The following is a 27634-nucleotide window of genomic DNA, read 5'->3' as shown; positions in this document are numbered from 1 at the left end:
CAATGGAAGGGAATTTCTTTTTTATTTCAGGATCCAGAATTGCTTTAGGATTTAGCATCTTCAGACATTTTAATGCTTGACGGTCTTTGTCGTCAAAAGGAAACCTTTTTAATATCTGTTTTGCAGCCTCGATATAAAACTCCTTACACTTTAAGTAGAAATTTTTCAGCTGTTTTTCCTCTAGTTCTCCTATTTCTCTCTTTCTTCTGATCAAATTTGGCACCATTCCACCAACGTATATATGTTGCATGGGTAAATGTTTCTGCTCACTCGAGAAGTCAAGGTTTAATATTTTAGTTTCTTTTGCGTGTAAAATATTTTGTGCTTCATTTTTTTCTTGTTCAGTGAGATTCAAATATTCAGTTTGTACAAAGCATTCCAAGATCGTTGTGTATGCGGTCAGTATTTTGTCGTATAGTAAATATAATTTCAGAGTATAGGTAATGCAAATTTCAAAAACTCCAGGTACAATTCAGTTGTCGGTTCGAGAGCCTTGGAAAGAATTGATTGCGCAGAAAGTAATCTATGTACATGAACTGCAGCTTGAAAATACAATTTGATAGCTGGTAATTGTTCTAGAAGCCTATTTACTACCTCAATAAGCGACAACCATCTGGTTTGGCTAGGGTGGAGTAATTTGTGTGGTTTAATATTTGTGAATACTTGAAATGTTTTAAAATCTCCAATACGTTTTGGAGAATTTTGTACATGATTATATACGTCTCTACAGAATCTTCCACGCCCCTTGGCAATTTCTCACATGCGTATGATGCGGATAGGTTAAAAGAATGACAAATGCACTTCATAGTAAAAAGGTGAGGTATGTGACCAATGAATGTTTATCTCCAAACATAACGTTAGCGCCATCAGAAGCAAGGCCTATCATGTTTGATTTGTAAGGAATATTTTTTTCAACAAAACATTCTACTATTTTGCTATACAACGCTGTTGCTATACCATCTACGATTGGTATTAAAGTCAGAAATCTATCTTCAACGCTGAAATCTAATTTTACTATTCTAGCGCCAAGCGCTAAATGTTTTATGGTAGATTTATCTGTGCTTTCGTCAACAAGTAATGCAAAGCAATTGTTCTGTAACATCTCTATTATATTTTCTTCAGCTGTCTGCCCAGTTACATTAACAATAATAGCTCTAGCTTTTGTGCGGCTTATAGATAATTGTTCAGCAATTTTCGAATCTGGACATACAGCGCAAATCAATTTATTCAAATGAGATGCTATGTTAAAAGACAGATTATGCTCAGCAATAAAGCAGGCCATTTTTACTTCACCCGCTTTAGCTGCAATTTTCGTATCTTGTGAATTGGAAGCTGAGGTAAACATTGATGTCAGTTTTTGTTGCTTTTGTAACTTCAATTCAATTCAATGATGCGTTTCACAGATAGCTGTTGGGCACTGCTTTTGTAACTTCAAACTATTCTTCGCGTGTTTGGTTGAATCTTTGTGTCGTAACAGTTCGTGTATACCACATTTTCTGACGCAATTACACGCAGAACAAAAGAAATAAGTCTCACCTTTAGTGCTTTTCTTTAACCAGCCTTTGAACCTATCATCTTTTAACCACGAATTTACGAATTTCTGTTCATATTTCACATTTTTCTTCTTAGGAGGACTTTTCCAGTCGATTAATCACTACTCATTTTATCGAAAACTATGTAATTATTATTTTTTCAAAATAGACGCAGCAATTCAAAGAAACTGTTCAAGGTGTTGTGACACGTGTGACTATAAAACAATACCTACGCTACGCAATACAATAGGCGTGTAGTTGTTATTCGTAAATAGGGATTTCCCCGTGCATAAAAATATAAAGAAGATACTGCCATCTAGTATCAATGCGTTTTATTACGTAGTGGTTTGTCATTGCGTTTTATTGCGTAGTGGTTATCAAAAAATGTTTGCATAGTAGTGTACTAGGTGGCGCTGAACGCGAAAAACAGTAGAAAATAGGAATGAAACAGAAAACATGGTCATCAATGTGAAAACAGCAAATCTACTGTTAAAACAGTAGGGTTGGTAACGCTGGGCAGGTCAAATGCCTTGTCAACCGAACCATCTTCGGCCCATATCAGAGAACATACGTTTTCGGTAACCAAGTTGACGTCATTACAAATGGGTGTAATTCCGACTGCAACGCGACTTACGGGAGGTTGTGGATTCGCTTCCCACCGAGTTGCTTCATTTTATTGGCATAGGCACGACCTCTCTATATTTCTAGTAGCTATATAATAAACAATAGATATAAGCCCCAACACATAGAATTAGAAATATAGAGGGGCTCCAAGCAGAGACAACCTACTTGAAATATTCAAGTAAACTTGTTTGTTTTGGAATCAACCGATCTTTGATCAAATGCAACACTTATCAAACGTGTACTTTTGTTCTCCATCCCGTCATCTTCATCTCGCTGACAACCGTCATAATACTACACTACTTCCAACTTCCAACTTTATATAATTTTCGTTTTTGGGATTCAGGAGATCACTGTAAGATCAATGTAAGAAGTCATAGTTTGAAGTTTTAGCAAGCCCATCGATGACATTCCTCGATGTCGCCAATGGGCGAACGATCCTAGTAATTTTGCGCAACTTCTGATATTGAAATGAAGAAGAATATTTTACTTTCTAGTTAAAATGGAATTATTTAGATTTTTATACTATTTTCATTAAGTTGGCGCAATTTATAATATATTCTAATTTGTAACTATAATTTTTCACTCATCAATATTAATTATTTATAAATATTTTGTGGATTACCTCGGCTTAGATAATCATGTCTTCGATTAGCAATCTTAGAATAGCTGTAATTTGTTCAAGTAATATGAATAGAAGTATGGAAGCTCATGCATTTTTGTCAAAAAAAGGCTTTCATGTTCAGTCATTCGGAACTGGGGATAAAGTTAAAATTCCTGGCTCGGCAGCCGATAAACCAAATGTGTATGATTTTGGCACCTCCTATGATGAAATTTACCAGGATCTACTTGAGAAGGATAAATCATTGTATCCTTCATCCAGTCAAAAAAATTTAAAAAATGACTTGTTTTCACATTCTTTTTCCTTAGCAAGTATTTAGGTACACTCAAAATGGATTATTGCATACACTTGATAGAAATCGCAGGATTAAAAGTTACCCAGAAAAATTTCAGGAAACAAAGGAGAAATTTGATATTTTAATTACTTGTGAAGAAAGAGTCTATGATCAGGTTGTGGAATTTATGGAAAGCAAAACGCCATCTAGTAATTCTATAGTACATGTTATTAACATAGATATTCAAGACAATTTAGAAGAAGCAACAATAGGGGCCTTTTTAATTAGTGACTTATGTATGCAGGTACACTGATTAATTTTTCAATGATCATGCATTTTAAATGTTGCCTTATTTTTCAGGTATCAAAAACTGAAGATTTAGATAATGACATAGAAGAAGTTTTGCACAATTTTGAAGAAAAATGTCAAAGACCTGTTTTACATAGCATTGTATTCAATTAATTTTTTATATATGACTAACACGCGAATTTTGCAAAAATTTTACACCAAAGGGAAAGAACATCTTTTAAAGAGTAAGGACCACAAATTTTCAATATATTAATTTCTAAATTAGCCTTTTAATGAAAAAATAGCTTCAAAACAACACCAAATAATTAAGTTTTAGTTTACAGTTTTGTTAAATCTTTATTCCTTTATTAGGGCTAGGAGGATCAGCTGGTCAGTTTGTCATATAGATCCACAGAAAAAGGAAAAGTGATCATATTTCTTTTGCTATTTACAGTTTATCTGAATCGCGAAATGTTCAGGGCCCTCTTTTTGAGATTTTTGACCTTTATCTGAGTTGTTAGAGTGAAAGATTTTATTTATCTTGAAATAAATATCGTTAATTAAGTCATACAGACAGGAAAAAATAGTTTCAGTATAATTAAATGTACCAACGAACATATGTATTTGCAGACGGTATGCATTGAATTGTAAAAATTCTGCGAGGATATAGCAACTAGAATTAAAAGTCGGCCAATGCGTCCTGTGGATGCGATACCGACGTATGTGGGATGCAAATCGGAGATTGCGTCGGCATTTTGCAAGTCTCTGCCTACAGTTCATAATTTTGATATATAGGGGGCGGCTACTTGAACAGTCGAAAAATCAGTTTTAAATAAAATTTATTATTGCGAGTTCAAAATGGTAAAGAACTATATGATTTAAGTAATAGTTGTTATACTAACTACCAAATAAAAGAAGAAATTTGGCTTGTTTCATAAATCCATATATTTCATTTGTTTTCTTAATTTTTTAATTTTTTTTACTGTTAGAACAATGGCCAGCTCCTCACCGCTCAAAAACATATTTATCAATAATAAAGAAAATATGTTTTAAATTAAACACCCCGTTAAATGTTTGTAGCGACGATTATAATTTAAATGCTTGATTTTTCAATTATATTTCCGAAACTTTAAGAATAGTCTAAGTTAAGCAGTTTTTAAATAAACCAACTCTGCGCTAAGTAATAAAAAAAAAGAAATAATAATATTGAAAAGTTTCAATATCACTTGTCAGAATTTTATGTTTGTTAGGACCCTTTAGTGCTGTACTGGAAGGGAAAAAGAAATATTTTACAAACACTAGCAAGAGCAATGAAGTTTTTTTCAGTCCCATTCCATATCATACTGTGAGGGATGATCCCGCTGTTTGGTTCTCCAGTTTGATTATTGTTTAATGAATATTTTGCTATTTAAATAGTGTCAAATAAAAGATTTTATGGAAGACAGATCAAGCCCAACACACCCAACGCTCAATTCCGAATTTTGATGCATTTTGGGAAATTTTTTAGAAATTTCAAATTGTAGTAGTGTAAAAAATATCGCGAAATTCGTGTGAACATGCTTAAACTATACTTAATGAGTATGTTGTATGTGATAATGTGAATGTGTAAAAACCATTGAACTTTATAAATAGTAAAGTATTGTCCTAAAAAACTGATTTTACTTTTTTACACAATCTTTGATGTGGTCAATCCTTTCCAGCTCAAGAGATCAGTAAAAATGAAGATATGAGTTGTTAAGGCGTCAGAGACCTCATTTGGCTCGGTCAATTCCATGCGTTTGTTTGTTCAGTGTTAATATAAAAATAAATCAGATCACTATAGTGCAAGCAGCTCAAATTGCACAGTGCCAGTAAATGATTAGGATTAGGATTAAAGCAGTAAGAATTTTAAACCGTTATTTTTTAACTACCGCATGAGAGCGGGGGTAAGTGCTAAAGTTGTGTCTTTTTAGTTTTGGCATTTAAAGCACTACTAAAAATAGCATTTAGTCCTATAAAAACTGAAAAAAAGTTATAATTAAACTAAAAAAAAATATCCAAAAACTCCTGTATGTATAAAATATTCTCTTAACTGGTTTTACTTATTGTGATTTCTTATATTTTTTCCTAAGATATAAATAAAAAAAACTTGTATAAACAGTTACCATTTTTATTTAAAAAAGGTAATAAAACATTTAATGTTGGTCAAGATGTGCATAAACCCTTCTTAACTTTTCCTTCTTTTTTTTGTTATGATGTTTATTAATTTTTTTCCATGGTTTTTCCACTGGCGCCTGGTCTCTATAATATTCCAAGGATTGACCAATAAAAACAATATCTATTGGGAATGTTTAACTAATACTTACACGTTTCCTGAAACAAAATCAGCTTTATCACCTTTAATATGAGCTGTTTGAGGATGATTTTTAAAAAAACCTTTATCAAAATCTGATGTTGAAGTTTTGTAAGGCTGCAAAATAGTTTGAAAATAAATTTAAATACTATTAAATGTGTAATTTTACTTGAATTGCTCTCGTCACCCTTGGTGGGAGTATTCTACTTTCTACTTGAGCTTTACTTCTCTCCCACCAAAAGTGGTACTTTTTTTGGTCTATTGTTGGTGGGGCGTGACAATACAGCAATTTTCCATTTAAAAAATCTTTTAATATATATCTCGCAGCTCTTGCATTATCCGGTTGTCCATTAGCTGTCATGAAGCCCCTATTAACTAAAACAAAAATTACTTCAAACAAGTGTTCAAATAAACAGGGTTTGCCACATTACAAGCATAAGCATTTAACAATTCTTCTGCAGTTGGATTTCTGTTAGGATCCTCTCCTTCAATGGGTTGCGGTAACAAAATCCCATACTTTTCTTCGATGACGTGCCTGGGAATTAAGGCTGTTACAAGATTCATTGGCGATATATGATCTCTCATTTGATCAACAGGTAAAATACCGTTTAGGATCATTTCAGCTTTAGTGAAAACAAGGCTTGGCATCACCAAACCTGGGCAGTCACACAAAATTACATCTTTTTCTAAATATACAGTTTGAAAGTGTTTTGTTTTGCCTGGTGTGGATGACACAGAAACTTTTTTACAAGTCAATAATGCATTTATTGTTGAACTTTTTCCAACATTTGGGTAACCCACCAATCCAATAGTTGTTACCTTTTTTGTAACTTTGGGACCCGAATGTATTTGTTTAAAAAATTCCACAAGCTCTTCCCGACTTAAAAGCTTACTAGAATTTTGAATTAAATTTGACTGATCATGTAATTTTGTGTTACCAAAAATGGATTCAATTTGATCCATAATATTATTTAAAGTGTCGGCACTTTCTTGAACTGATTTTTCTAAAGTCTCTATATTACTTTTCACCTCCCTAATATCTGCAACATTGCTAGGATTAGAAGAATCTTTCACAGTTTCTGACTTAGTCACTTTGCTTTCTTTTAGATTCAATTTCTCTTCTGATACCGTGGCAGAAAAAAATGCCACTTGAACATTTATAGAAGCAAAATAATAAGCCCAACATTGCCTCTGCGGTTCTGTTAAAAAATCTGCTTTATTTAGTAGGACAACATTAATTTTATCCTCAGAAACTTCCTTGACATATCTTTCTATGTCTTCACAACGAAACAATAAGGGATTCCTTGCATCTACGATTTGAACTAAAATATCACTGCGCTCTATAACTCTCCAAAGCTGACGCCAGAATTCTAAATTTTTCTCATATGGAGTTAGCAGGATACTCTCATTTTCTTGTAACATTGCTAGAGATCTTCGCCACTCTAAAAAACTTTGTTTCTCCATTTTATCTAGTTCTTCGGCTGATGTGTCCATATTCCAAGGTGGTCTACAAATACTTAGATCAGTTATTTTATTGTTTTTTACAATGTTTTTAAGCAAAAGCAAACTTAGATAATGCTATATTTCCATGGTAAAATTCTTCTTTAACCAATATCATATTTGCAGAACTACAAAAATTTAGCAACACCAACATTTGTTTTCAGCTATATATATGTCAAAGAATAAAATGATTTTACAATCAATTAATAATGCAGATTATCATTGAAAAATATTTTGTTTCCTTTTTTATTATGATAGCCTCAAACAGATCTTTGGCATTCTTTACTAGTTTAATTGAATTACTGTTAGAATAGAGTATATGATGAAGAAGTCACCTTCTTGGGATCCTTATAATATCATAAAATAGTTTTTGTTTGGCCAATATAGTTTTGTATTCATCTTTCGTCAATAAACCGACATTTGATCTGGGATTAACAAATGTTATATTCAGCTTTTCCGCTTGGAATTCGGTGCCTGCTAATTCTGCAGTAGATAAAAACTCTTGAAATGATGATTCCTCTGTGACTGATTGCAGGTTAAGTTTGCCCCAGTCATATCCATCTTGCAATTCAGTTGTGTGTACCTAAAAGACTACATTGTTTATTCCAATTAAAATTAAAAAAATATTGCCTTACCAAAGAATCCGAATTAAATTTTTTAAGATTACTTTTGCCAAATCTGTCTTTAATTAAGGAATATCCCAAAGCAGATTTATTACTCCGTTTGTTCTTCTTACCCATAATTATTTTTGAATTAATATGACTCCGTGTTAAACAAATTCATAACCGATATACCACGATTTACTTTAAATACATTTAAAACGTGTTTTCATAACTAACTTCAAGACCGAATAAAAAAGAAGATTCATCTATATGACAGAATAAGTTCCTTTACTTTCAAGCTTTGACGGCTAATCTGTAGTTAATCTGTAGAGAATAAAAATAAAAAAAGCATCTTGTGAGTCTGTTTATTCAAATGACCAAAAATTTTGCATTACAAATTCAAATGTTTTGTATTAAAGAAACGAAATAGATAAAAAGCATTTAAAATCAATTACGAGGTGCATTCATTGTAACTATTTGACAGGTGGCAAACGGTTGTTCCCACTAATTGAGTTATTATCTTCGGTTTAAATAAAAAATGAACGACTGTCCTGCAAATGTAAAGAAGCAAGATAGGAAGATTACTATTTAAGTCATGGAAAAATATTGACCTTTTCAGAAAAAGTTTTATTAAAGTTTATATTCTGTGTTTAGAACAGTGTTGATACTATTTGTGTGAACTGTGTCCAATGTAGTCAAACATTATATCTTTTGGGGATTTGTAAGTTTTATATATTGTTATTAAGTGCTCGTAGCGAAATAATTTGGTTCAATCACTGGGTAATTATTTTATTCACGTTGAACAAATTGCCAAACTTCTGTAATATAAGGAAATATTCATTTGTGAAGCGGCTCCACCGTTGAGTTTTGTTTTGTGTATCCTGTCCATTGCGCGTATTTCTGTATTGTTTGGGTTATTGTATTTCCATTAGCAAGCAATAACAGCAATCCGGATAAAGTGTTTGGGGATTTGTTCACTATGTATGTTCTATAGAACATTTCTATTATTGTGGGCAACCATAATATTGCAAATAACATAACACATTTTGAGAAAGGTTTTTTAGTATTCTTAACAATTTTTGCTTGTAAATTGTTCATGTAAAGTAAAACGATAACATACACTATGATAAACACTATGAAGTTGTAAACTCGTAGGTAAACATTTCCTTGAATACCATCATTATACTGTTGCGTGAAATTGCGATACCTAAAATGTTCTTTAAGAGTTGTTATATATGTAGTATTAGAATTTATTGAATTTTTCGCTGTTTCTATTAAGTTGTATATTTTCTTTACGATGTTGTCCATTTCCTGTTTCTTATCATCATTAAAATTGTGTACCAACTTTTCAAGATCATTGGTATCGACTAATGTGGCACTAAAATTGTACTCATTTGAAGTTGTGTCTAAAGGCAAGTCGTTCTTTATTGCTATTCTCAAGATACTGTAAAGACTTACAGTGAGAATTGCAATAAAAATGATTTCAACCAACATTTGTAGAAGTTGTTTCTTAATACTAGGTGTTTTAATCAATTTGGCTACGTTCCTTTGATCATTTTTCTGAGTTTCAGTATCCATTTTGACATTAAACAGGTGAACAGGTGGTTCTGTATTTTCTGTTACTTGAATTTTTTGAAATAATTGATCAGTGTGTTCAGGAGTCTTTACCACTTCACAAGGTTCTACAGCCTTTGTTCCAACTTCCAATGTTGCCTCCGGAATGTAACTGTAGTAAAACATACTATAATTAACAAGCATCATAACACAGTGTACAAAGGAATACAGCATTAGAGCATGCTGAAGAAATGTTTTCATGTAAAAGCATTCAATTTCATCTGTTTGACTCATCTCGGTTTCAATCATTTGGATTTGCTTACTTTTTCTTATGGTTAATAAATTATTTTTCATTTTTTGATTTATAAGAAATTTTAGTATGCCTTGGTAAAAATCATAATTCAAATTATGATTTTCTCTTGTATCTTCTATTTTATTATCGATGTCTGATAAATTTGGGAAAATATGCATATCTTCAACTGTTAAAAGTTGCTGTAGCTCGTTAAATAGTTCATCATTGCTGTTGTCATGTGTGTTGTTAACCACTGCTAAGTCGTCAATATTATTGATAACCTGAAAGTTTTGAGGTTCCTCGTTTGACCAAAGTATTGCGCCATATATGTAAAGCAGTCCAATCAACACTGTCATCGCACTCTCCAGCATTACAGTCCACAAAAAAATATCTTTCTTGTAAATAAAATATTTGGCGAAATATGTCGCACTCAGTCCCCCAGTCAAAATTAAAACACAAGCAATCGTCGCGTATATTTCAAACATGTTTCTAAAGCGAACAGACTGGGTCAGCGCCTGTGTTGAACTAGTTGTTCTGACTATGCAATGATTTGATAAACTCGTAACTGTTTTAATTCATGCAGGTGGAAGCTCCAGCTATCACTATAAGTAACTGTTTGTATATATGATATCATCTAACTGTAATATCTGATATCTGCCCCATACCTAGTTTATTGATAAAAAACAAATTTTGTAGTTTAAATTGCGTTATTAATCAATGTTATGGAATATTAAAGCATTTTCACAAAAAAATATCAATTTTGGTCCGTTTGTATTTTAAGAAAGTCAATAACATAAAAAAAAAATTCAAAAGTGTTGGAGCTGGTTTTTACTTTAAGATACAACAACAATTTTGGGAAAAAACACGCCGAGTGAAGAAATTTGACAAAATCATTAGCAACCGCATTAATTTTTTTGTGTATAGTTTAAAATCGATGTGTCGCTTTCGTGATTGAGCTGAGCCCTAAGTAGAGTGATAAAAAGATGAATTTTTGTAAGTGTTTAGGTCACTACATTACCTAACTAGTGCAATTTTCTAAAAAAATGTAAATTTCTTAAGTTAAAAACTTTTATTTTTGATTGGTACGATTGCAATTATTCCATTCAAAGATGGCTGGAATAGAATGGAACAGCCTTTGTATTATTTTAGTTAGTTTTGCTATTTTGCAAAGGTTATTTTAAATTTCGATCGATCGGCATAATTTCATTCAATGAATTAATAATATTTAGTATTTAATTTTTTCGCAAGTTTTCGAGAATTTTGTGGGACAGGGCAGTTTAATTATTTCATGATTTAATAAATAAAAATGATTTTAAAAATCAAATATTCTAATGTTTTTATCTCCTTATTTTTTTTTTAATATTTTCATTTCTACAAGGCAAATTATGTTAGGCATTTAAATTGTCTAAATAGCCTTCAAATTGGTTAAACCACTTGGCCACCCTTAGGTAAAAAAATTTGCTAAGAGCTGCAGTAACTTTAGAAAGAAGTTATTTAGTTTTAGCTTTCGTCGCGCTTATTCAATCAGGAAAAATATTTGTAATTGATATAACCAACACAATTAAATCTTTTTTTACGAGCGGTCATCTGCTGAAAATTATGTCAATGCTTAATTAGTTAATATACAGAAAGATATCATTTTAGGGCAAATATGGTTATCAGACGTTATTGTGATCCAATAAATATTAAGCACTTATGGGACGCGATAAGATCGATCAATTTGGCTCATCAGATTTGTGATTCCCAAAAAATCTACAAATATCTTCAAAAAATCACTGAGTGCTCTGTAAGTCAGGTTGAATTGCATATTAAACAAGCTCTTAAAGATAAACTGATTTTGTAAGTTAAATCATTTACTCAGTTTTTTTTACTATTAAAGAACTAATTTTAGGACTGGGAAGAAAAATGCGGAAGGTGTTCCACAAACCTTTAGAATTACAGACCAAGAGTTGGTATGATTTATGCATGTGATAGATTGGTATCATTTTAGTTAATAATCAATTACTGTTGTAGCCCGAATTAGATGGCAAAGATTGGTACTGTTTTGAGTGTCATTTAGCTGGTGAAGTAACACCTTGCGCTAAATGTTTCCGGGTGTATCACATAGATTGCATTAAAGGCGCAAAACGTAGATTTGAATCATACCAGAGCAGGTTGCCAAACAAAAATATATGAAATAGCGATAATGTTTTGATAATTATAGGCGTAATGTGGATCAGGGTCTGGATTCAAGCCGTTTGAACTTATCATCATCGGACCTTTGTGTGAGCTCAAGTAAGGGCAGATTGGACAACCATATAAATGACCTTATATATGATGAGAATTTATGCAGCATCTGTAATATAATGAACAATGACAAGGAATGCCAACTTTCAAAGGCGGAAATGAATTACTTGCTAAAGTTTGTTTTGCATAGAATAAGAGCTTGGGTAGGTTTGATAGAAACATGATTAATGAAGACCTCATCTCTAACTTTTAGTTACCAAACACCATTACTCACACTATGGCTCAAGAAGATAGGCCGGATTGGCTTACTGATTCTGAACTTACCTGGAGAGCAAATCAGTTATTTTTTGAGCATCGAGACATGTCAGTGATTGAGGTGAATTTAAATACAGAATATTACACAGTTTTGGCGGAGTTTCTCGCCGATGTTTTAAGTGTGCAACACAATGTTGCACTTTTTCATGGAAGTGAGTATTGAAAACATGTAATGTGACCCTTTGAAAACCAAATTTCTAGACGTGTAAAGTGTGTTATTCAGAATTATATTTGCAAAACATTTTGTTTAAGACTTAATACTCTTTTTATTCTGCTTGAGAGAAATCTGGCAGACGCCTTTTGCAATCAGTTTTTGATTTGATAGGCGTGTATGGGCTAAAAGTGTGTTGCCGGGGGTGGGGGGAGGAGGCATATAAAACACAGGCGCAGCCAGTATAAAACCAATAAACATTTAAAGTAAACTTTTCATTAATTACTGAACATGGCAGACCCATTAACAGGAAGACTCATTATGTCTATTGTTGATTAGTGGGGTAGACATATACAGTGATCTTAATTCTAAAATAATATGCAGGGTTATTCAGGCTATACGGTACGGAATATTGTGGCCAAAATAAAAGATTTTGAAAACTTTTGGTTAGTTTAGTAGTAGTTTGGTAGTCATAATATGGTTACTTTTTAAAATTACTTTTATTCTATACAAGTATCAAAGTTGTATTTTTAAAAACGGAAACCATTTTTAGTTTCTAAAATTAAAATATGTAAGAGTATGTGGGTTTCAATAAGATTTTTGATACCTAAATCTTAAGATTTTTGATATAATTTGAGTTTTTTCAAAATGTAATTGGAATTATTTAAATTATGTGAAAGAAAGATGCAGTAGAGTGTAGCAATAGTTCATATTTTATATTATTTATATTTTATATATATTGAAAAGGTTTTCCATCCTGTACAGGGTTTGATTTTAATTTTTAGTATTTTAGTTATTGTATATAGTACCTACATAGTTTTTGCACCCGTTGGTATTTAAACATGTCACACAATCAACTGTTAATTGGAGACAATGTACGATCCATACACTTTACTGTTGATTTCGCTTACATAACTTAAATACTTCTTATGTATTTAAAAAAATTGAGCTAGGTTAAATTTTGACAAAAATTAAAATTATTTAAAAAACCTGAAAGTTTATTTTGGTCGTAGAATCCACAAATGCTATAATATACCAGGGTTCCATTTAAAAAAAAAATAGAACTTAGATACTTCTAACATCTTTGGGACACCTATATAATATGAAAGTAATTTTAAAAAATTATCATTGGACATTACAAAAGTAAAACTTTCTTAAAACCTTGTATTTTGCCCACAACATTCCGTGTCGTATTTAGTATAGGCGATGCATTTTTAGCTGACTCTCAAGAATATCAAGCCACGGAATTTGTGGTGAAGGATACGATGCACGATTTAATGGAAATTAAAAACTGTGCCGATTGTTATAGACACAGTAATGAAAAAATTAATACGAAATGGTTCACTTTACCATGTCGTGATCCACATGAATTAGTTTGGGCGAAGCAAAAAGGCTATAGCTATTGGCCGGCCAAGGTATTTCATTGTCAGCGCGTTATTGTCCAAATAATTTGAAAATTTTAGGTCATGAGGGAAAGTTCCACACATTGTGATGTTAGATTTTTTGGAGGTAAACATGAAAGGGCTTATTTGCATAAATCGTTTATAAAGCCCATTACAGTGGCGAAAGAAAGTCTAAAGGTAAGGTTGACCAATGCCAACTATTTTTATTACTTAAATGTTCTAGATAAAACCAATTTCCACCTTTAATAAGGCTTATGAAGAATTAGCGTATCATCAAAAATTACTATCTGATCCAGAAGAACTTGAGAGAGTTAAGGCTGATGGTAAACCAAAGAAAATATTTAAACAAAAAGTACTATTCTCCTCTCATGAAACAAATGCTACCAATCCCCCACTTAGTCCTGTAAAGGGCAAAAAGCGATCTTTGGGTAAGTTGATGCAGTTCCGGTTTTTATATCTACTATGTTTTCGTTGTTAGTGACTGACGAAAAACCGGACATTAAAAAACTTCACCTGAATATAGAGGACAAAACTAGCAGTAGTGCTAATACAAGCTCGAATGCCAATGAAATTTCGGGGAATATCATTAACATATCAGATTGTGAAGATGAAGAATCGTCAAGTTTTTCATTTCGGGGAAGTACCCTACCTCAAGAATCCTTCAGGTAAGTGTTAATTACATAAACACTGTATTATTGTACTATTATTAATCTAATTACAGTTATGAAGACACTTGTTATGAACAAGTTACAAGTTCAACAGAAAACTGTAACAGAAGTCCGAGCCAGGAAACTGGAATGCAGCAGTTGGACCAACCTTATAGTGACGCAGTAGAAAAAGTGATTTGTGTATAAAATGTGATTGCTGTTTTTTAAACTTCAGGTATTTATTTTAGATGAGACGACGCTTGGAATCACTGACAACCAAAAAAGAAATAATTCGATATGCTATGGAGAGTATGCAAACAGAGATTGATAGAGTAACCAACAATCACAATGATCATCTAAAGAGGTTATTTGAATCGCATAATGCCCAGATTTCAGAAACCAAGAAGAAGCAATGGGTATGTCCAATATTAATACCAAACTTCAGTACTTTAGTAAAACATTTTAGTGTTACAATTGCGAGCAAGATGCCATTTATCATTGTTGTTGGAACACCGCTTATTGTTCACAGACGTGTCAGCAGCAACACTGGCAGTCTGAGCACAAAAAAGTGTGCAGGCGTAAACGACAGACTTAATGGTTATATTGGAAAAGTAATACTTTACAAATAAAAAATATTGCTTATTTTAATTAGAATAAAGTTTGTCTTTGTTAGCTGTAGAACTATAATTTTATTTTAGGGCATGAGCTTTATTTACCATTCCATTGTTAAATTTCCTCCCTCTTCTACCTTTACTGGCATTGTGGAAAGTCCTCACTAGGGCAGTATTTTTTCCAATGGTAGTTGTTTACTCGCCACAAACCTAAGGCATGCCAGTTGTGGACTGGAGAGTCTTGATTTGATATTGATCTGATCTATAGATTGCTCCATTCTATCCACAAAAGCTATGCTATGTGCTAGCTTTAAACTTGTCTGGTGTATGTATCATTATCTGCTGATTTTTGCACACTGACTTATTTTTAAATTTTATTTTTGCCTTCCTAACAATTTAATCCTGTACTGGTTCATTAAATAAAAATTAATGTTGTCAGGTATATACTTATTGTCAATCAATTGAGCAAGTCTAATTATCAGGTCTGTTGCTAAAAATGAAACAAATATGTTTTTAGTAGTTTATTAGTTTATCAGCTTGGTGTTTTATGACTGTTTTCACTAAACATGAATTTTTCTTGTATTTGTAGGCAACAAACGGGTTAGCTTACTAATAAAAACCCAAATGAAATTTGTGAATTCAAAGCTCCAAATATGTGAATAATTAATACAAATTTAGAAGCTATATACACACATGTTAAAAACAGATATGTGCCTTTTCCTTATCTATTTAATTTGGATAAAAAATGCCAAGGTACATAGCAATACATGAAACCAATAGTTGAAGGAACTAATTAGTAACAGTTCTCATCAAATATGAAACAAATGACATTGTTTTAAGAAAATCCAATAAACAATATCATACGACTTACAAATTGAATATCTGATCGATTTTATTATCGATTGATCAACTACCTTTTTTTAGCACTCTAAGCAAGTGCTATCCTATAATCCTAAAATTTGTATTTATATGTATAGGTCAGACAGGTCAGTCATCAACTTTAATAAAATCCACTTCTAAAGACACCTGAATATTTGTCTGCTTTTGCAAAAACTGAAGTTCCTGTGGCGTTAATTGTTCATTCTGCTGTCTTAAAGCGGTCAGGACTTCTACAATTCGGGCATCCCCTGTGCTAGCACTGAGTTTATTGTGTTTAACTTGCTTTTTAATATATACAAGCGCCTCCCGGAGCTGCTTAGTATCCCTTTTCCCAAACAGACACATAACTTCTGGGGTCTTAAATGCCTTTGAAATTGCAGCCTGAGTTGCCTAAAAGTTTGACCACCAAAAATGTTTTTTAGAGTTTTAACTAATGTAAACTTACAAGTTGGACTTCTCCTAAAGTAGTTACAAGTGATATATCACCTTTAACTAATTTTTCCAACATTTCATTCAGCTCTTTGAGTTGTTCGATTGTTTCTTCTTTTGTCTCTTCATATTCAGTAGAATCCAAATCATTTCTACACAAAAATGCATGCTTTTTCGCATTACAAAAGTGTGGCAATAATTTTTAGTTAATAATTAGTTTCAAAATTAAGATTGGTTGGATGCTTTAATGTGTTTTCTAAATTTAAGTTACTACACACAATAATTTATTTTTTATATTTATTTTAAATTTAAAATAATAAATTATTGCTGCTTTTTGGAAAAGGTGTTCTAACTTGGCATTTGTAATATTGTTTTTTAGACCCGTACCGAAATAGCCATTTGTATATTAACAACGTAAAGTTTTGCCTATTAGGCATTAAACTTTTTGTGGGAATTACAAATAAAGTTTTAGCCCTTTATTGAACATTAATACTGTTCAAATGAACGTTGTTTTTCTAATAATTACAACAATAAGGATAACATAATAAATAATCAAATAAAAATCCTATATTTTATTAACAGAAAAACGAACCCACCTGCTTTTTTCTAAATCGTTTAACTGCTCAACTAGTCGATTTAATTGACTCTCCAAATTGTGCTTCAATTTTTCATTTTCTACTTTTCCCAGTGACATACCAATGTTTCGACGATAAATGCGTATAAAATGTTCTAATAGTTTTTTCCAAAACCAAGGTAGGTTACGGTGCAGCGCAGCAGATTGCTTATTTTTGCCAGGTTTGACAGTTTCCGTTTAAATTGCGCTCCTCCTGGCACATATGTATGTTCTGATTGAAATGGTTTAGAAAAGGACGACTAGTACATGGAATGTCGATTTTTACGTTAATTCGAACAAATTGCCAATAATAAGCAGCTAACAGTTTACAAGCCGCTGGTTGGGTGACAACTTGGAATAAAATTTTATCTATGGTGCGCTTTTCTAGCAACGTGCAAACGTGAAAGCCGCGTGTCACTTGAAGAATTTGAGTGATTATTTTTTTAATTGAAAGTGTAGTGTTAATTTTGTAAAATCTTAGACGGATAGTTTGATGTGTCCATTTACGGGCCGAAGTTGACAAGGCATTGGACCTAAAACTTTATTTTTGGGTTAATATTCCGCCATTTTGAAAAATATCTTTAATTAACCTTTGATAAAAGTGTTGAAATTGTTAGATAAGAAATTTAATGATATCTAGCTTGACTAAAGATTCTAGTAGTGAATAATGTCTTCCGCGCAACCTGGAATATAAGTGAAAGTGTCGCATAGTGCCATCGTGAACATATGCAGATACGAAATTTCCATCTGTGGCGCCCGATCTAAGGGACCCCAGAGACCGGGACTGCGATGAGTAACAGTCAAAAACAATCGGCCGCTGCAGGGCCTCAAACATCAATATATTCTAATTCACCGTATCCTTTTTTGCTTTAAATAGGTTAAAGTTACGCGTAGTTGTCAATTAAACAAATGTCAAACATATTCAACATTTTAACCAGCTCGATTTGACTGTAATTTTTAATGGTTCATATGACAGTGCCATCACTTTGGTTTATTTTTTTGTTAATATGGTGACTTTTCTTTAAATAAGTTTTTACATTCACCTGTTATTGTTTCATTGCCAAATTGCAGTTGTATTTATTTGACAAGCCATATGGTAGAATTGAAAAATGGTTGTGAATATATGGAGGAATTTAATGCTTTTATCATAAATTAGTTTTAGGTAAAGATTTATGGGTATAATTTAACTAAAGATGCTAATGTAAATACAAGAATTCTGGTTTCCTTATCACATGATTGGTTGTGAGACACACGAGTGAGATGCAATATTGTGCGTTAAGTTCTAAATATCATTTGCTATATCACCAAATTGTTTCTTTTTGTGTTGAAAAACACACAAATTGCAATTAAAGTTTAAATGTGGATATTTCTTGACATTTATCGCTAGCTTTGAAGTATTATCGACTTTTGTTATTCTCAGGAGCCAATGTTTGGTTAAAAATGAAATTAAATGTTAATTAAAATTTTCAAAAATTTGTGGCACTGTGCGCGTGCTCCATTCCTAGTGGCAATTTTCAGAAGTACTTTATTTGGTTGTACAGGGTTGTCAGACTTAGTTTTAATAAAAATCTTAATTCCCTATTTTGCTTATTAAGGATTTGAAGGTTTAATAGATACACTTAGTTTGAAATCCTAAATTTCATACGTTTTTTTCTAATTTTCAGAATCATTAGTCATGATGAATTTCCTCGTAAATTTCCAAAATCTTTTCCTTTATTTTCGATTCTTCGATTCAATTATTTTATGCTTGCTTTACTTTATAAATAGATGTATGTTCGACTTATTCCTAAGTTCCCACTTAATGAAATTTGAGCGTAGACAGCTTTTCATTTGATGTGACCTTGTTATAAATCTGGCAACATCCCGTCCGCGAAGTGATTGCACGAGTGTCCAATATACAATGGCGTTTGTTGTAGGCGATTTGTGCGAGTGTTAAATTTTCATTTAAGTTGATTTTATTTAAATCTTTTGCTCGAAGAAAGCAACCAGATATCAAAGTCGCTCGCGCTTTCAAAGTTGTGGGTTAAGAAGTTGAAATGACTGGCGATGCTCCTAACAAATCCGTGTGTAAAACGCCCTTATCGATTTTCTTGCAAAGTGCATTGTGATTTTCTATAAGATTTCCAAGTTTTTAAGTCAAATGATCCGTGATTCCGGGGTAATTTTTATTGTAACTAAGTGCAATTGTGTGTTGCCGATGGATGATTCAAAACATAATTTTTAAATTAACTCCGAAAATCTTACTTTCTTCCATTGGTAGTCAGTAGTGTTAAGTCATGCCTTTATTAATGACTTTGTTCAATTACGATTTTTATTTGTTTCGCTTGAATGTGGTTTTGGTTCGGAAGACTTTAGCCATGAGTTTTTGAGATTTCGGATCGCGGTGAGCAAAAGTTGAATATGGTGTCAAGATTTGTGACTAGTGCTCCAGTTAAGCAAGATGGTTTATGTTTATTGCCACCCCCTCCACACTATAGGATGATGGCACCGCAACGTAAGTTTTTCTTGCTTGGGCGTTCAAAAATCGCACATGTGCCTATTTCCATGTGATACCAGATAAAATCAATATCTGCGTAAGTAGCTCTAAATGGTGGACTATTGTCTAAGATGGGGTATTTGGTATAAAATTCATTTCAAGAACATAATCGGCAAACTGTAGCAGCAAAATATTACTACCTATGTTATTTCATAAGGCGTGCAGCAGCCGTCACCTTAATTTTAACTAATTTACACAAATTTTGTAATAAATATGTAAGAAACCATTAACGCTAACTTTAATTCAAAATATTACCTTAATCATTAGTTAGATATCAACCTATATTGCCTCCACCAAATGGTAAGTATTTATGAGTTTATCTAAGTTCCTTGGTGAACTTTTATTGAACTTGAATGCTTTTATATATACAAAAAACTAGGTATTTAAAGCATTTACCGATGTTGCAGTTGGCTTGCAGTTTGGTAATTTATAAAGAAATTACTTATAACTGTATGGGCTGTATAAATTAAAAAACACAATCAAAAGTTCTTTCTATTTTAGTTTTAGATAATAAAATTTGTTTTGCAGGTTCTGATGCATTCTCGGTAACAAACCCAGCTGGATCCTATGTTCCACAAGCACAGGGGCCGGGACAAGGTCAAGCTTTGAGGGGACTACCTCCTACTGTTCCTCCAAGTCAATCGTCAACCCCTCCTAATACCGACATCAAGGTGCCAAATATACCGAATCAGATGGGTCCTATGGTAAATTTTTTTAAAACCCTGTCCTTTCAACAATATAAGCTAAAAATTTAAATTGATATTAAAAACAACAAAATATAAAAAGAAAGACATTATACTGGTTTACAAAAATTGCTCATAACTTATTTGCTCTTTTTTTTAAATTTCCATTTCCTATCAATTATTAAATATTTCATTTAAAAATCACATTATTCTTAGTTCTAGTTTAAGTATTGATTACTTGACCTGGATATGCTATTTTAATTATTTTTTACCTTTTACCTTTAAAAGGTAAATATTTATTATTATTATTATTATTTTGCAGTATTATGTGTTCACTTTTTTTTTATATTTCAACTTACATCAATTTAAATTGGCCACAAGCATAAGACAATGCAACTTGGAAATTTGCAATATGTCACACATTGTATTTTTGTTGTCATGGATTCCAAAAATCTTGGCTTATCTTTGTAACACTGGAGGTTTTCCCTACTGAACGATAATATTTTCTATATAGCAATTTCCCATTCATTGCATTTAAAGGTATTGTTGTTTTTCATTTTATGTGTTGTTGCACCTATTTTGGAAAAGTCATTCCCTTGTTGCTGTTTGATAAATTCACTAAATTGTGGATTTGTTAGTACCATATTATTTGCAGTTTGTGCAACCTTCAGTGAGGCAGACTCCGAATCAGTACTATTCTCCTAGAGGTACTGCCGGACCTCCAAACCAACCACCTAGAATGCCGAACCAGCAACATAGGGTATGTGCACATTTACTTGAGACATTTAGTGTGACATGGGTGTCTTCCTTGCAGCCTCAAACTCAGACGCCTGTATACCAGCCTCAGTATATCATACCCTCTCAAATGTTTTTGCCTAATGTGGCGTATTACAATACTCAAGCTCAGCGCCCGGCGAATATGATTAATGCTCCATATGTATTTGGTAGTCAGCAATTGACTTACCAGTATACCACACCACAACCTCCTTCAGTATCAACTTGTAAGTATACTAATGGAATTTTTTATTCAATATATAAATGATACTTTCAGTTTTCTTTGTGTAAGAATGTACATGTATGTGTTGCATATTAAGTTGCAAATTATTTTTACCAAAAATTGTAATTTTTTTAGATCCATTATTTTATACTCAACAACAAATGATTCCTCGAAATCCGATGCCACAAGCCACATCGGCACCCCCAAATCCTCCGCAGGGTCCCATACAACAGCCTGCTGCATTGCAGGCCCCTCCGCCACCAGCAAGCTTTTCAAGGAGTAATCAGCGAATTAAGAGGCCTCATGCCTTGGCCATTATTGATCCCACCACTGGTGAAGATAAAATGAATGAAATCTTTGACGATAATTCCCATCCGCCCTCGGGCGAGTCTTCAGCTCGACAAACACCACAACCCAGTAGGCCCAAGAAGGAGGTAGTCATCTACATTAAGAAAATGCTCTCTGTTTACAGTTTATTGTTTTTTTAAGGTGCAAGCCGAGTTTGCAAAACAAGTGGCACAAGCAATATCCGCAGATCAACATCAAATGGCGCCTGATGAGCCAATTCTTCAGGACCCATCGTACTTGGAGCAGTACCCACCTCCCCCACAACCAACTCAGGTGCTACAGAACCAGAAATATGACACAAATTCTAGTAATTTACATGTAAGATTTTTTAAAGAAATTAAGTTCAATTATTTTGTTAACAGTTAACATTTTAACATTAATCGATTAAGAAAAAAATGTCATTGGTGCATCTAAATTCTGTTCAAAATTATTTATATATTATTTATATCTTTTAGCTTTGGAAATTTGGATCTAAAATAGTCGGAGAGCAGTTTTAAGTCACTTTAATGTCGAGGAACTTAGCTACCTAGCCTATAATTTTTTCTACTCATTTATTTATTACAAGGCATTCCCAATTAAAATTATTTTTGTCCTTTCAATTCAAAAAGGCAAGAGATAAATTTTTAAATCAGCTATAGTTGAACAGAAAATTAGTTTTGAATGAATTAATTTATATTTTAAAAAATATTTATAAAAAATATATGTCGTAAACCATTTTGATTTGTGGTATTTATATGCATTAAGGACGCTTTGGGGATCATACTTTGTGGTATTTGGGTTTATGAACAATACCAGAAAAAGAATCAAAGAACGTAATATAAAACCAATGGTATATAAAACATATGTTATATATTATAACATTGTTCTTCTGGTTAGTATACAGAGTGTTTCAAATAACTATGCGCTAATGCGCCGCTGTAGATCCATCATATAAAGAAATGAAAAAAAAGTTCATGTAGGTTCCGAAATGCTTACTTTCCCAAATCTAGGTTATTAAATATAAAAAAAACTGTTTTTTTAGAATCTATTAGATGTTTTTCCCTATGTTGCTGAAATTTGGCAGCATCATTTATAATAAAAAAGGCTAATTTTGTGTTAACTGTATTATTAAAATTATGAATCATGTACCTGAAGATATCTTAAAAAATAAGCCAACAACTTTTTTTGACTGTTTGACTTGTCTCATTTTTGAGTGAAAAAATAAAAATCATAAAAATGTACAAAATACATTTTTATGTTTTGTGCCCCTTGTATGTTATTTGAAAAAAAAAATCAGTAAAGCATGCTGCCTACCACATAAAGATTTTCGTGTTTTAAAAATATTTAACACGAACTTTTTTGTTTTTTGAAACACTCTGTATAGTAAATGAATGAAAACAAAGAATTTCTTGAACAATGTTTGTATATATTTTTGGTTGGACAATATTTTTTCAGTACACTTCAGATGTAGAAAGCGGTGCTACTCGTTTTCGCCGATTTGGTGTATTGTTTTAGTTCGCAATTGGTAGTTTGTACATGTTGGATAGTTACTGTTTTCCCCGTACATTCATGGAAATTCATGTAAAAATTTGCCTTATGCGTTGTGTTATTCTGTTTCAGATAAATGCTAAAGAATTTGTTAGCAATTCGAATAAAACTGCCAAAGAAATAACACCCATAGTATCAGCTAATAGTCTTTCAGCGGAAGTTGTACTACATAAAAAGGACAAAGAGAGTCCTGTAAAAAGCAGAAAACGGGATTATAAGACAGACATTCCAAAAGAGCCACAACATAAAGAATCTAATACTTGTGAGCCAATAAATAACCTAGGTGAGGGCTCATTACCAATTTGATTTTTTATTTGTGGATGCATTGTTTCATTTTTTAGTCAAAGAAGAAAATGTAGGTGACATTCATAATGCTTCGTGTGCATCTCTAAATAGCGTAACCGCAGTTACCCAACCATTTAAGGATGATCCTGCGGAATGTGACAAGAAGTATTCGAAAAAGGGGCAGCCTGAAAAAGTTAATGAGGGAGACACTACTTCGGTGCAATCTCCTCAGGAAGTTGTAAATAATGGTGAGTGTACTGCATTTCTCTTGAAAATCCTTGTGTTACTTAAATTGTCGCATTGGGTGGAATTTGGATTAAAGAAAAACTGCCACATATACTATAGCACAAATTTAGCTCCGCCTTTAAGACGTTAGGGCACTAATGGAGGTCAGTTCGTAATCTCATAAATTGCTTTTTAAAATGAAATACTAGGAATGTGATCTAAGAAATAGTGGTAGTAAGTTGACATAGATTCCTACGTATGTAAGAGGAGTTTTTCTCATTACACTTGAAAATATGTAGGGTGATCCTGTCATCTATTTGAAAATCTTTTAATTGTCCAAAATTATTAAGCACAAAATATATTCCATATCCAATGGTATTATTAAATCCCTAAACTAGTAAAAATACCCCTTAAATTTTTCAACACTAGTTTTCAAAATTTATTAAGATTAATAGTTTGTATTTTTAAATCATGATAATAATACTAATTTGATTGACAAGCGCTCATAAGACTTGGCTTCATTTGTTAGTTGTTCTCTTGGTATATATATTAGTTTTGTTTCACTTTTTTAAGAGCAAGTTATTTAAAAGTGCAGTAGAACAATTTATATTATTATTTATATTCTGTTGTTGTTTTTCAGAAGTGAGTTTTTAATGTTTTGCGTTGTCGTAACTTCTTGCTTTAAGACTATTCTTTGTGGTGGTGCGTGGCCAAATAATTTTAGATTCCTTACAGTATATTTATGTTTAATTTTGATCAGTAGTATTTTCATGACTTAAATTTTCTTCTCAACCAATCACTATCAATCCAGTCAATAACCTCTTAAATAACGAGTTTCAAGGAACATGTGCCAACAAAGGTCGGGAAATGCATAGTTTCAAAAAATCAGCTTTTTTTACAATACAATATCTTAAACATTTCCGTTTTGTTGAAATTTAGGTCAATTTTCTTCTAACTAAATAGAAAATCGGAAGTCCAGCGCCGTCGCGGGACTTGCGATTATTGTTTTTTACATTGAATAAGTTTTTTTGACTCTTGAGTTGTCCTCGTACTTTGCCCCGTTTTCTAACGAAAAATTGTGAAAATTGACAATGGGCCATTTGATATACAATAAAATATGTTCTAAAAAGTTAACACTAAATAAAATAATGGAAATAGTCAGATCAGTTTTATCACAGGCATGTAGCCTATGAGACAAGGATTTTCGCAATCTGTTACAAATGCTGTTTTTTGAAAAATATTTTTATCTAGGATTATATGTTTAATATTCGGGAACTTTTTTTATAAACAAATTTCCCTCCATGCGATGGCTTATTTGTTTTTGAAACACTATACTTTTTACATAAAATAACTATTTGTGTAATTAGTGCAAAAAGTATGTATTTTTTGCATTAAACATGAAGTTTGCAGCGGGAGACCAATTGCTGATATATGACGACAACAAAATAATGAAATTTTAAACTGACAAGTCTAAACAACTAAATGAATTATCAAGACATTTTTTTCCCGGCGGAAGAAAAAAAGTATATTGCAAGCGAATAGTGACACTTTAAGACGTCATCTTCATTAACTACTGTCAGGAGCCACTTTGGACATATCCGGAGGCCACGGGTTTGGGAGCGGTCGGCCTTTATTCTTAAACAATCACTCCTCTCGTGCCAAAACAAACTCCTGACTGAAATTTTATTTTGACACAAAAAACTATCATACATAGATATATAAATATTCATATATTCAGTGAGTGACGTGCGGTGTGACTGTCAGAACCGACAAATGTAAAACTACCATCTGTGACTAAGATCTACCAAATCTGTGACTAAAGTACCTGAGCCGTCACGAAGCTGACATCTTAAAGTGACACTGCACAACGCTTGATCAGTGCATAATGGGGTATTTTGGAGTAGGTTGTAGAAAAATAAATGTATTTTTGTTTTTAATTTATTTTATTTAGACCACTTGCCAGCTGTATCCGGCTTCAGTCATACAAGTTTTTAAGTTTCGAAAATCAACATCTTTTTTAAATCCTGGGGACAGAACAAAGTACAAACGCTTGAAGGTCCAATTCCGATACCAATATAGGGTGGGCCAAATTGGACACTTTTAAAGAGTCCCCTTTCTAACGGAGGTAGAGAAGCATGGATGTTGGTGTGTTAGGCTCAATTTTTATATTAAACATGGACACACACGGACAAATTGACTTTGGACGGTGCGACTATAAAACAAAAAACTAGGTTTTATTTTCTTTTTTCGAATAATCGGAAATTGTGCACCTCTATACATTTTTCCAGCAACCAGTGGCAATCATCTATGCGACATACAAGGTGCTCCTTTAGATTAGGGTGTGTTTTGTGTTTCCATTTAAGTTTGTCTAACTTTAGTTCTGTTCAATCAGGGTGTCTTTAACTTGACGTGTTGAAGTTACAAGCAGCGGCGGCTCGCGGGAAAATTTTTGAGGTGTTCTGCAATTCTTTCAAAGAAACTTACTTTAACCAAAATATCCTTAAATATCGCATAATTTTTTAGGTGCTCATTTAGGAAGTTTCGCTTTCACCATGTCCCGTCAGAGCCCATTCAAAAGCTCATTTCATTATATAACCAGAATGTAATTGAGGCGGTTGACCCTGATAATGCAAAATTTTCATGTCTTTTTATTTTAAAACTTAAATGCCTGCTCGGGACAGCTTTTTCCGTCCAACCTTTATTGTCACCAAAAAGTAAGCAGGAAAAAAAATATAGAGCATTTCTTTTTGTAATATCCACAAATCCATTCATTTTTTGAGCAAGTGTCTTTACTAAATTTCCGCGTATAACTTTTTCCTCTCCTTACACCAGCTTTTTCAATAGTAATATCTGGTACTGGCCTACCTTTTGCTTTTAATTTAATTAAGTTTTCTTCGTATGAATATTTAAAAAATCGCTTTACATCTCCATAGTTCACAGTGAATGTAAATTGTCAGAAATACACGAAAACAGAAGCACATACTCTATTAAAATTCGATACTATTTTCGACGTTGCGCTTGGCTAAATGGAGCGACTCTCCTATTTGGTTTGGCTCTGGTTTAGGCCGATTTTACCTACGCGGTCGAAAACATTTGTATTGCAGTTTTTAATGTATGGGATTAATTTGATTAATTAATTAATATTTTGTGTTTCTTTAGTTTTAATATTATATTTTTCATATCATTATAAATGACTTCTTTAAATACAAACTGATAATAACTGACGAACTAAGAAAATCTTTAATGTGTAGTTTTGCTCATTGATTGTTATGGTAGTGAACTAGTAGTTATTCCGTTTTCTGAAAAACCTATTCCTATTTTTCGTTTTGTAACGGATTTCCTATTACAATTTGTTACTGCCCAAAATTTTTAAATCAATCATCAATATCTCAAATAAAAAATATATATTTCCGGAGATTTTCGGGTCTAGACATACTTTGTATTTACAATCGTATTTTTTTTACCGTGTCTTGTTCTTAAAACTAAAAGTTTATGAAGTATAAAAATATCAATAGGGGAATATATCCATTACTTGCTTCGGGGTTGAATCTCTCTTATAACGCAAATATTTCGATCTACTGATCAGAACAAACAACATAGCTTATAAAAAAATGATTTTATGCTTTTATGAGATAGAGAGTACTTTGTAATTGTTCTACTAATATTAATAGAGATTACATAGATATTGTAGGAAAAGTTTTTTTCAATTTAAAAGGTCATAGGAATGTATAAATAATTGTTGTTATTAATAATAACATATTGTTCAATTAGCAGTGTGATGACAGCTATAATTTTGCATAAATCTAAGTTTCAAGCCAACCCTGAGATAAATGATGGGGTTCATACAATGCTGGCAATTTTTAATTTGGCTTAGAATTTGAAGATGATGAATATACAACTCTATTGTTCTAAATTCTAAATAAAATCAGATTTGTTAAGAAACACCTTGTAATTTTATCCAATCTGTCATGTTAGGCAAAATGTGAATCCGTACTTCAATCCTTTGGTTTAGTTTTTTTGCTTTTTTTGTAGTTTTTTTATTTTTTGTTTAAAAATTAACAGCATATTTGATCTGGACGATCAGGCGGCTATGACTTTTTCGTATACACGGGAATGATCCATGTAGCTATTTGATAATTGAC

At 32.3% G+C, this 27634-nt stretch overlaps 5 protein-coding genes across 15 annotated transcripts in view; 3 read left to right on the top strand and 2 right to left on the bottom strand.

The window, feature by feature from the left end:
- Positions 1–2476: 2476 nt before the first annotated feature.
- On the top strand, positions 2477–5359 carry LOC132696075 (RNA polymerase II subunit A C-terminal domain phosphatase SSU72). Of its 4 annotated transcripts, none has more exons than XR_009617991.1 (4): positions 2477–3021; positions 3095–3353; positions 3410–3582; positions 5038–5359. XR_009617991.1 is itself a non-coding variant. In XM_060660650.1 (3 exons), the coding sequence occupies exons 1-3, from the start codon at positions 2795–2797 to the stop codon at positions 3509–3511; spliced, it is 588 nt and encodes a 195-aa protein (XP_060516633.1). In that variant the 5' UTR covers positions 2480–2794; the 3' UTR covers positions 3512–5007. The 4 variants fall into 4 exon arrangements, 1 of the variants encoding a protein (XP_060516633.1); XR_009617989.1 differs by lacking the exon at positions 5038–5359 and adding an exon at positions 3968–5007; XR_009617990.1 differs by lacking the exon at positions 5038–5359 and adding an exon at positions 4588–5007 and having other exon boundaries at positions 2478–3021.
- Positions 5360–5465: 106 nt separating this feature from the next.
- On the bottom strand, positions 5466–8052 carry LOC132696073 (large subunit GTPase 1 homolog). Its single transcript, XM_060660644.1, has 6 exons — positions 7805–8052; positions 7505–7752; positions 6101–7176; positions 5839–6044; positions 5683–5786; positions 5466–5617 (listed from the first exon to the last, which is right to left on the bottom strand). Exons 1-6 carry the CDS (start codon positions 7907–7909, stop codon positions 5512–5514), a joined length of 1845 nt encoding a protein of 614 aa, XP_060516627.1. The 5' UTR covers positions 7910–8052; the 3' UTR covers positions 5466–5511.
- Positions 8053–8373: 321 nt separating this feature from the next.
- On the top strand, positions 8374–15040 carry LOC132696072 (zinc finger MYND domain-containing protein 11). 3 transcript variants are annotated; one of them, XM_060660642.1, is made up of 13 exons: positions 8374–8492; positions 11262–11456; positions 11509–11569; positions 11631–11770; positions 11821–12046; positions 12097–12310; positions 13528–13724; positions 13773–13889; positions 13936–14140; positions 14191–14377; positions 14434–14551; positions 14608–14775; positions 14826–15040. In XM_060660642.1, exons 2-13 carry the CDS (start codon positions 11269–11271, stop codon positions 14952–14954), a joined length of 1950 nt encoding a protein of 649 aa, XP_060516625.1. In that variant the 5' UTR covers positions 8374–8492; positions 11262–11268; the 3' UTR covers positions 14955–15040. The 3 variants fall into 3 exon arrangements, with proteins under 3 accessions (XP_060516625.1, XP_060516624.1, XP_060516626.1); XM_060660641.1 differs by having other exon boundaries at positions 8474–8551; XM_060660643.1 differs by lacking the exon at positions 8374–8492 and adding an exon at positions 8739–8743.
- Positions 8588–17096, bottom strand: LOC132696074 (protein LZIC-like). 4 transcript variants are annotated; one of them, XM_060660649.1, is made up of 4 exons: positions 16875–17096; positions 16295–16430; positions 15076–16239; positions 8588–9497 (listed from the first exon to the last, which is right to left on the bottom strand). In XM_060660649.1, exons 1-3 carry the CDS (start codon positions 16970–16972, stop codon positions 15958–15960), a joined length of 516 nt encoding a protein of 171 aa, XP_060516632.1. In that variant the 5' UTR covers positions 16973–17096; the 3' UTR covers positions 8588–9497; positions 15076–15957. The 4 variants fall into 4 exon arrangements, with proteins under 4 accessions (XP_060516632.1, XP_060516628.1, XP_060516629.1 ...); XM_060660645.1 differs by lacking the exons at positions 16295–16430; positions 16875–17096 and having other exon boundaries at positions 15076–15953; XM_060660646.1 differs by lacking the exons at positions 15076–16239; positions 16295–16430; positions 16875–17096 and having other exon boundaries at positions 8588–9177; positions 9230–11255.
- Positions 17097–17257: 161 nt separating this feature from the next.
- The window catches only part of LOC132696071 (eukaryotic translation initiation factor 4 gamma 1), a 32216-nt gene continuing 21839 nt past the window's right edge, over positions 17258–27634 (top strand). Inside the window, exons 1-9 of one of the 3 annotated variants that reach the window (XM_060660640.1) lie at positions 17258–17745; positions 19699–19727; positions 19956–20131; positions 20766–20870; positions 20925–21111; positions 21243–21541; positions 21597–21728; positions 23055–23265; positions 23324–23515. In XM_060660640.1, the coding sequence (XP_060516623.1) occupies positions 17681–17745; positions 19699–19727; positions 19956–20131; positions 20766–20870; positions 20925–21111; positions 21243–21541; positions 21597–21728; positions 23055–23265; positions 23324–23515 (1396 nt within the window). In that variant the 5' untranslated portion in view covers positions 17258–17680. Of the gene's footprint in view, positions 17746–18763; positions 19386–19698; positions 19728–19955; positions 20132–20765; positions 20871–20924; positions 21112–21242; positions 21542–21596; positions 21774–23054; positions 23266–23323; positions 23516–27634 lie in introns of those variants that run through there. The other 2 variants (XM_060660637.1, XM_060660638.1) reach the window with 2 other exon arrangements.

The sequence above is a fragment of the Cylas formicarius genome, unplaced genomic scaffold (genome assembly GCF_029955315.1).
Source record: "Cylas formicarius isolate icCylForm1 unplaced genomic scaffold, icCylForm1.1 PGA_scaffold_1__22_contigs__length_36826433, whole genome shotgun sequence".
Taxonomy (NCBI): Eukaryota; Metazoa; Arthropoda; class Insecta; order Coleoptera; family Brentidae; genus Cylas; species Cylas formicarius.
Note: the sequence above shows the minus strand (reverse complement) of the source record. Positions and strands in the feature narration are given on the sequence as shown.

What these genes read in the sequence shown, in the direction of transcription:
- LOC132696075 (XM_060660650.1), top strand. Translation starts at nt 2,795, where the DNA reads ATGTCTTCGATTAGCAATCTTAGAATAGCTGTAATTTGTTCAAGTAAT. An exon ending in CTTGAGAAGGATAAATCATT is followed by an intron (nt 3,022 to 3,094) that starts GTATCCTTCATC and finishes GCAAGTATTTAG; the next exon opens with GTACACTCAAAATGGATTAT. An exon ending in TTAGTGACTTATGTATGCAG is followed by an intron (nt 3,354 to 3,409) that starts GTACACTGATTA and finishes CTTATTTTTCAG; the next exon opens with GTATCAAAAACTGAAGATTT.
- LOC132696073 (XM_060660644.1), bottom strand. Translation starts at nt 7,909, where the DNA reads ATGGGTAAGAAGAACAAACGGAGTAATAAATCTGCTTTGGGATATTCC. An exon ending in ATTATAAGGATCCCAAGAAG is followed by an intron (nt 7,177 to 7,504) that starts GTGACTTCTTCA and finishes AAGTATTTGTAG; the next exon opens with ACCACCTTGGAATATGGACA. An exon ending in GGGTGACGAGAGCAATTCAA is followed by an intron (nt 5,787 to 5,838) that starts GTAAAATTACAC and finishes ACTATTTTGCAG; the next exon opens with CCTTACAAAACTTCAACATC.
- LOC132696072 (XM_060660642.1), top strand. Translation starts at nt 11,269, where the DNA reads ATGGTTATCAGACGTTATTGTGATCCAATAAATATTAAGCACTTATGG. An exon ending in TTTGAATCATACCAGAGCAG is followed by an intron (nt 11,771 to 11,820) that starts GTTGCCAAACAA and finishes TGATAATTATAG; the next exon opens with GCGTAATGTGGATCAGGGTC. An exon ending in ATAGCTATTGGCCGGCCAAG is followed by an intron (nt 13,725 to 13,772) that starts GTATTTCATTGT and finishes TGAAAATTTTAG; the next exon opens with GTCATGAGGGAAAGTTCCAC.
- LOC132696074 (XM_060660645.1), bottom strand. Translation starts at nt 15,119, where the DNA reads ATGCCAGTAAAGGTAGAAGAGGGAGGAAATTTAACAATGGAATG. An exon ending in GGAAATTTAACAATGGAATG is followed by an intron (nt 9,498 to 15,075) that starts GTAAATAAAGCT and finishes GTTTTACTACAG; the next exon opens with TTACATTCCGGAGGCAACAT.